The sequence below is a fragment of the Amborella trichopoda genome, chromosome 3, assembly GCF_054954075.1.
Source record: "Amborella trichopoda isolate Santa Cruz 75 chromosome 3, AtrichopodaSantaCruz75HAP2 v2.0, whole genome shotgun sequence".
Taxonomy (NCBI): Eukaryota; Viridiplantae; Streptophyta; class Magnoliopsida; order Amborellales; family Amborellaceae; genus Amborella; species Amborella trichopoda.
Window position 1 is genome coordinate 26,697,369 of NC_142338.1, and position 8,532 is coordinate 26,705,900.

The 8,532-nt window shown below is 36.5% G+C and overlaps 1 protein-coding gene across 1 annotated transcript; it reads right to left on the reverse strand.

Moving 5' to 3' along the window:
- Window positions 1-1,131: 1,131 nt before the first annotated feature.
- On the reverse strand, window positions 1,132-3,239 carry LOC18437341 (aspartyl protease family protein 2). The gene is made up of 2 exons (XM_006847551.4): window positions 3,160-3,239; window positions 1,132-2,961 (listed from the first exon to the last, which is right to left on the reverse strand). The coding sequence occupies exons 1-2, from the start codon at window positions 3,195-3,197 to the stop codon at window positions 1,278-1,280; spliced, it is 1,722 nt and encodes a 573-aa protein (XP_006847614.3). The 5' UTR covers window positions 3,198-3,239; the 3' UTR covers window positions 1,132-1,277.
- Between the last annotated feature and the right edge of the window lie 5,293 nt (window positions 3,240-8,532).

Sequence of the window (8,532 nt, forward strand, 5' to 3'; positions counted from 1 at the left end):
TCCATCCCAAATCTGATCTGCCTTGTGATAATCTATTGGGATACTATTATTGTAGTTCACGCATACAAATTTTTTATGGGACAAAGTAGGGGAGGCCCTTTTTAGAATATATTTATTTAACGACAGCTATCAATTTTGATCATTCAGCAACACAATTTTATGGGGTGGCTCACAAAATGAATAATTCAATAAGGAACGACTTTTTTAGAATATTGGATGGCAAATTTTATTTTTTGACGTTATTTTTATCAATTTACATTTGTGATCTGATCAATAAGCCCAACCCTTTTGACAAACTTTAGAACTCAAAGAAAGAAATTTATCAAATCAAACATAATAGTTAAACTATTAACATGTCATCTATGTCTTTTTGACAAGCCCTTCGATAGAAACTTAGAACTAAAAGAATGAAATTTATGAAATCAAACTTTAGATTGTTTGACATCTCGTGTATATCTTTTTGAAATCTAATTTCGGATAACGTATCATTCTTTTGTCTAATTTCAAATAATATGGTTTTTAAGATTTATCAAACAATAGCTATGCTTCGGATTTGATTTGGTAAATTTCCCTTCAAAGAAAAAGCAGTTTTGTCAGACCGCCGGCTGCTTTGTTTTAGATTCGCGTAAGTGTTTAGTGTACTGTAGAGAAAGGGTGGCGAGGGGATATTGTATTATACATGATTCTGTTGTCTGTAGTATGTACTAATGGCACTTTGAGAGAGAGAGAGAGAGAGCTCTTTTTCTTTTTTTTTTTTAATCTGATTTTTTTTTTTTTTTTTTGGGTTGTTCAGTAGTGATCCCCTACTCTTAATAAGAATTCTTAATAAGAATGGAATTCGAGATGTGAGCTCCGCTACCAGAACCACCAAGCCTTGACCCCGTTTCTTATTTGAGAAGTATAGGATTATTTCTCACCGAGCAGTTACTCGGGCTAAGAGTAAATTTACTTCTTTGCAAATATCCAAAGAAAAACATACATAGTCATATTGCTTATTTCAAATCGAGGTATGCGCATTTCTGTTCTGCAAAATACAACTACTAACTTATTGATTATCTCAAGCAAATATGTTTGCACACCTTTGCCAAAACACAAAACTAACACGGAGAAAAAGAAAAATGAGCCAATAAAGAATCCAATCAATTCAATTTTTCATTTCCTCTTTCAAAAAAGTAATAAGGATATTACAATATAAAAAAAAGGGGAGGGGGGACAAAAAAAAAGGCATACAATCTATACAATTCTCTCTACCACCTCAACAACCAACGTCTATTTTCTTACACCTCGGCACACTTCATTGGCGCAAACCCAAGGCGGGAACCCCCCACATCATACAAAACATGAAAGTTTTGTTGCTGATAATTTCCCAAAATTGACATGTATGACCTTGGAGTTTCAAGTATTGCCAAGCAAACTACCCCCTCAGGCTCAAACCTAATAAAGTAATTTTCCACTGGAAAGCTCCAAACTGCCCCATCCCTGAAAATAATCTCAAACACAGGCAGCTCCACTCTCTCTAAACCAGAGACATTATAACAGGGATCAAGCACTGGATAATTCTCAACTCTTGGAAACTTAATCCACTTCTCAAAAGCATCTTTGATCTTCTTATATGCGGGCTTGGCAAAGTAGCTGAGTGTTGTGCCTGAATCCACAATTGTTCCTCCGGTGCCCTCGGCTGTGATTTTGAAACTTTCAGGAGGAATTTCCACGAATTTCCCTCCGATTTTCACTCGATCGATCTCTACGTAGTAGAAGGTCTCTGATGTACTATTTTTCGCAGAGACAATCAGAGAAGTGAATTGCACGTTGGGGTGTTTTAGGAGGTTGGGATCTTCGCCGAAAATTAGCTTGCTCGTAACTGTGAATTCACTATTGCGATCGACTAAACAGTAAGAGAATGAGCTCCCATACTTTGATTGTAATTGCGAAGAGAAGGAGAGAGGGCCTCGGCCTAATCCGAGAAGGCCGGCGGCTCCATGGAAGAGACCCCTGTTCCAATGCCCACATCCAAACATGATGTCCTTCACCTCCAGGCTCCTCTCCCCAGAAAATTTGTTCCTCTCTCTAGAACTCATGTTTCTCTCACCAGAAAGAGCTTGGCTCTCTCCAAAAAAAGATGGGTTTTCCTCATGATCAATGGGGGACGTGATGTTTAGAGTGAAGGTTTCCATGGCAAAGTCCCCTGTTGTATTTGATTGATCACCATACCAGTAGAAGTACTCACATGTCTGGTTATTTGACATGCATGGTCTTATGGGTTCGGGGGGCTGGACCAAGCTACACCTTGAGTCATGGCAAGAGATGGGTGTGTATGATGATGATGCATGAGGGTCATAGAATGGGCCATGCTGTTCAAAACAGTGATGGCATGGCAGGCATTGCAGCCAATTGAGGTCACTTCCAGTGTCTAAAATTAGGGAATAGTGTTTTGGGGGTGTCCCTATGAACACATCCATGAAGTATTCCCCTGATCCTAAGGTCACACCAGATTCAAGTGTGGCAATAACAGTTCCTGGTGGTTTTCTAGAGAGAGAAGATGGGGGTGTCGGTTCATAATGGGTTTTGGGATTTTGGGTTGTTTCTCTCTGTTGAATACTGGTCTTTTTGTGGAGTTTCTCTATTCTGGTCATGTCTCTGTAACATGAATCTAGTAGAGCTTGAGTCCTGGTTTTCTGAACTTTTTTATCTATGTGATTGAGCTGAACTTTTAAGGTCGGCTTTCTTACCTCATCCGCTGCTGAATTCTTCTTCTTTTCTTTCTCTAGCTCTTTTCCTGAAGGATTGAGTTCACAGTCCTCTGTGAGAGAAGGTTGTTGGAAATGTTCCGGGAGAGCGATGCCATGGAGATGGGAACCTCCATCGCTTTGGTTAAATATTGCAGAAGCATTTCTTATGTAGAAGAGGGAGAGGATCAAAACCACTAGCACAATCACAGAGAAACCCATGATCTCTATTTCCCTGAACTTGGAAAACCAGAAAACCGAAATAGATGAATCAGAAGAGAATCAGTAGTTGCAGGTCCGGATAAAGAACAATGGAATCAGTAGTACCAACAGAGACGGTGGTGTTGGGAGCACCCAAAACAGAAGTGAATTAACTGGGTTGTGGAGCGTAGAGAGAGGAAAACGCGGTTTTAGAGAGAGTTGGTGGGTTTACCTGGTCAGAAATAGTGGTTTCTTCCATGTTTCCTCCATGTGAGAATTTCTTTCTTTTGACCCCACAAAGCTCGAGTTTGTATCTCTCTTGAGAGAGAACATGTGGAGAGAGAAAGAGAGAGTAATGTAGAGAGATCAGTGGAAAACTTTGTGAACAAGAAGTTACTGGGTTCTTGGGTCATCGGTCTTCTTCTGTTTTCCATCGGCCACTGCCTACAGTTTTTTGCTTTTTTTTCTTCTTGTAAAAAGAAAGACTGCATTTATTGCTTCACCAACTCCTCGGCAAAACATCGGATGGTGCAGTGAAAGACCAATATACCCCCCTCCCCCAATAAATAGCGGTCACTTTCATTTTCACAGGTAAACACGCAAAAAAGATAGACGTAAAAAGACAAGGGGAGATGATTATATAAAACCATCTCCCACCCAACCCAAGTGTATTGGACGTTCGAAAAATCATTATTAAAGTTGACATAAATATTTAAAAATTTCATATTCATGTTATAATTTTTTTTAGATGTCCATATCAATTTTAACACTGATCTTTTGAAGTTTTACCCATATGGGTAAGAGAGGGTCTTACAGAGACATTACTCTAAGACGAAATACTTTTCGTATTGTCCATGATAGTTTTGACCATATTCCCCTCAAATCCCCATCCCATAAGTTCCCTACTAATTATTATTATTTTATTTATTTTTAATATTTTTTAGATTACATATTCAAACCTATTTTGGATCACTATTTCAATGATCTGATATAGATACGTGGGTAAATGATCTGCCCCATCGGTCAGGGTTATGAAACACTCATTTTGAGTTTGACGAGATGAGCACCAAACCTCCCAGGTGTACCCTCTTTATTGACAGTAATGAATTTTTCATTACACGGATCCCTTTCTCCATAAATAGTTCTAAGAGCATATAGAATTTGTAATACTTTAATTTGGGAAAACACTTAAAAATGCCTATAGGTGAAATTTAAGTGTTTTGTCTTTCAACGGACATGCTATGATCGTAGTAACTTTTTTCTAAAAACCGCAATAGATATGCTAAAAAAACCACAATGGACATGCTATGTCCGTAGTGATTTTTCTTTAAAAACCACAATAGATATGCTAAAAAACCACAATAGACATGCTATGTTTGTGGTGGTCTTTTAATCCACGCCGTCTAAAAAAAATCGGATGGTGCAAAGTTTATGGACGAAAATACTGTTTATTTTCGCCCATAAACATAGCGTAGTCTTTTCCTTTAATTTATAATCAAAGTATTCATCTATTAAAAATCGGGTAAAAGTTTATATAGAGGTTGGACACTAAACAATCAATTTAGAGCCCACCTCAAAAAGTTCATTAGAAGAGGTTGTGTTGATGCCCAAATATCATCAAATTGATTATCTCGACATCAAGATGCATGGACATGAGAAAAAAAAAATAGATTTCAAGTTTTAGAAATAGTACATCTGGTAATGCATTTTTTGATCAAAATTTTCAAATTTTCATATATCTGCTCGATATATACTATTTTTAAAATTTTATAAATAAAAATAAAAATATATTTTAAGGCTGTTACAAAAATTTTCAGTATTAAAACCATATTTCTAGACGATATTTGAAGACCCTTAAAAATCAGATGCAAATCATGTGCAACGGTCGAGTAACCAAATTTCAAAAATAGTGTTAGACTTTCCTCAAGGGATATTCCAGTCAATAGAACAAAAGAGACGGCTCAAATGTGTAATGCAAACAGTGGACGTCGTGCTTATATGGTCAAACCACAAAAAGATAACTGTGAACGCTTGGTAAACATCGGCAAAAAAACGTCTATAAATCGGTTCTTGTTGATGGGCTACAGAGAGTTAACAAGGCTGGAAATGGGCCAGGCCCCGCCCAGAAAACCTAGGGCTCGGGCCACAAAATGTTGCCCGAGGATGGGGCTGCCTGGGTCAGGGCCATGACAAGGCCGGCCTTATCCGTCAATTTTCTTTATTTTTATTTGAACTTTTTAATTTTTTCTTGCCTGGGCCAGCCCGGTCAACCTAATAAGGACCAGGCCAGGATTTGGTCGCTCTTACAGAGAGAGAGAGAGAGAGAGAGAAGAGCCAGGTCCTGGTCCGCATTGGGTCAGCCCGGCTCGGATAGCTGCCAACCCCAAAAAAGAAGGAAAGAAAAAAAAATTGAAATAAAGAAACGGAGCTCTTGCGTCAAGGCAATGCCCAGGCCCGCTTCTTGTTAAAAACAAATTTCCGGCAAACATTCCTTCTTGTCGGCCATTAAACTCATCTCCCGCTTACGGCGTCTCTAATCCCCACTCATCACAAAAACACTTCCATTTTCAAGATACAAAGTTATGGAAAACTGGAAAATGGAATTGCTTTGATTACTGACCAACTAATGCCATTGCCTAATTTCAAATTGGAATGTTGGATCCCGGCCACCCCACGCAATGCACCATAAACCTCTCATTTTCTCTCTCTCTCTCTCTCTCTCTCTCTCTCTATCTCTTAATTTCCAGGTTTGCACTCATGAAAGGGAAAAAGGTCTTGATTATTGACCCACAAAACCCATTATCTCAAATTAATACGGCTCCAATTCCCTTGAAAATCTTGGAGTCGGGCCCCTTTGACTTGTACATCTCTTTCTCCTAATTGAGATTTATGCTAAAAAAAAAAAAAAAAAAAAAAGAAGAAGAAGAAAAAGGTGCGGTTTGTATAGAGCCCACACTCTAAACAATCAAAGTAGAGCGCACCTTCAAAATAGTATTGAAAAATATGGTTTTAATGTTGAAAAATTTTGTGATAGCCTCAAAATATTTTTTATCTTTAATTATAAAATTTAAATATTCAAAAATAATATAGATCGAATAGATCTATGAAAACGTATACATCTTGAAAATAGATGGTCCAAAAATACATTACAAGATGTATTATTTCCAAAACTTAAAATCCATTTTTTGTTCTCATGTCCATGCATATTGATGTCGAGATGATCAATTTGTAGATATTTGAGTATCAAAAGAACGTCTTCTAATGAAGTTTTTGAGGTGGGGTCTAATGTGATTGTTAGAGCCTGGGCTCTATATAAATTTTTCTTAAGAAAAGAAAAAGAAAAAAAGCTCTCTTCTTTAGCGTTCTATTCATGAAAGCCATCTGGTACTCCTAAAAGTCATGGCATGAATTGTTGACTCCTAAAAACAAGGACACGGGTTTGGTGAGTCGGCCGATTCACATGTTACCATGTGGTTCCTTGTCTATGTAACGTTCATCACTAAGATGGATGTCATAAAATGTTACATTCTGTAAAAGTTAAGATAGATGATGAAGAAAGGAATTCAAAACAAAATATTTATGTATTTTGAAAATAAATAATTTTAAATTTAGATCATTTTCTGGTTGAAATTATCAAACCCTAAAAATACACCTTTGAGATATATTTTGTAGGGAAACTGCACAAGAATACTGTGAGTCGGCGGACTCACAAAATACTTTTCATAAAAGCAATGGAGAGATTTCCACGCTTTATGAGCTATTGTTTCACGCCACATGTTTGAATAAGCCTCCAAGAGTCAAAATCGTTTGGTGGGTGTCAATATTTATTTTCAATATCCTAAATAAAGTGTTCCATTCTAAACTCCTCTTATTATAAAATGAATTTTGTGATATTGTTATAAATATATAATAATAATGCCCAAACGACCTGACCACACATGTGGCCGACGAGTTGATGGCCGGCAGGTCCACTGTTCTTCAAACAAATGAACGGTTGATATTTAATTAGGCACATTTGATTCAACATATCATAGCCATCCATTTACATATGTGTTTTATGTTACATGACTTGGGTATCACATTGGTTAAAGATGTCTACTGCTCAAATTCCAACTTACCAATCCACAACTTCAAAGGGTCGTTGTCAAAACCTTTGGTTTAACTCAAACCAGATTATTCCCTATTATATCGTGGAAGTTATTACTTTCTTTTTTATTTTTTTTGGAGGTGGGTCCCTTCCACGGAAAGGTTGCATTGACTTTTTGAGAGATTGGTGCAAAAAAATTGAGGATGGACGATAAGGAAACCAATTCACAAAATTAAAATCGAGTTTAGCAAAAAAAAAAAAAAAAAAAAGGTAGAATCAATATTTGACCGATCACGGTTGGAAAAATCTTTAAATTCTAACCGCCCAGATCAAAACTAGCCGCTAGCCGGTTTTAGTTTTAATTGGTTTTGGTGAACCTGCCTAATATTTAAAAAAAAATTCATATCAAATTATATAAAATCTCAAAAAAAATAGAGGATTTTATTTGTAATGTATTTTTTAATACTTTTCATCATTTTGGTAAAAATTAAAAATTGTTTCGGCCATTAATACTTATTTTTACATTTTCTTATCTTTTTTTCAAAAATTTAAAAAATATCCTTCGTCAAAAATCGATCCTTTAAAATCCAAATTTTTCATAAATTTTGATGTTCTTTGTTTCATCATATTGTAAACATTTTTTTTCATATTTTATTAGATTTTATTGTATTTTTTTAACACTTTTTTGACCTCCCAAGACTTGCCTAATTGGCCCGATTGAACTGGCCGGTTTACCGGTAAGGCTGGTTGAACCGCTTCCAGCCCCATGTACGGTTCTGGTTCAATTTTTCCTACACTGAACCAATCAGATGGGGTAGATTTGAATGATCTGTCTGCTTAAACAAAATTAGCTATGTTTAATATACTTCATATTTTTAAAAGACGATTCTTATTTTTCATTTTGAAAATCAATCCAACCAGTTTGACCCCCCATGGTCGATTTAGTTTTGACTGTCTCAAAACCCTTGCTATTCTAAGAAATTTGGCTCGGCCACGGAAATTGTTGGGTACAACAGAAACGAAGGGAGTCCATCTAGCTACCCACCCACTGAGCAGCAAGTTCGTCATCTACTCCCAAAAGAAAAAAAATCCACTTCAGATAACCATCGACAATATGATACAAGAGGGTCACAGACTCTTTCATTCATGAGTTCCAATTACTGATGAATTTGTTGTCTAATTTTTTCTATACTCCCACGAAAGATAATTGATTGGTGTGAGAACTCACAGTTTCGATGAAATTTTCAGTTAAATTTGTATATCATCAGCTATCTGAGGAGGCTTTCAGAGTAACTGATCATAGTTTAGCAATAATATAAAATTTTCAGGTACCCCTGAAGGTTCAATTATTTATGTGGGCAGCATTTAAAAAAAAAATTGCCTATGGTGGATAACCTTCGTAAAAGAGGTTTCGGAATTGTTAGTGTTTGTAGGCTTTGCTTTAAGGATAACACAAATGTGGATCACATTATTTTACAATGTCCTTTTACTCTAAGTTTATGGGATTGGTTAGAAAGT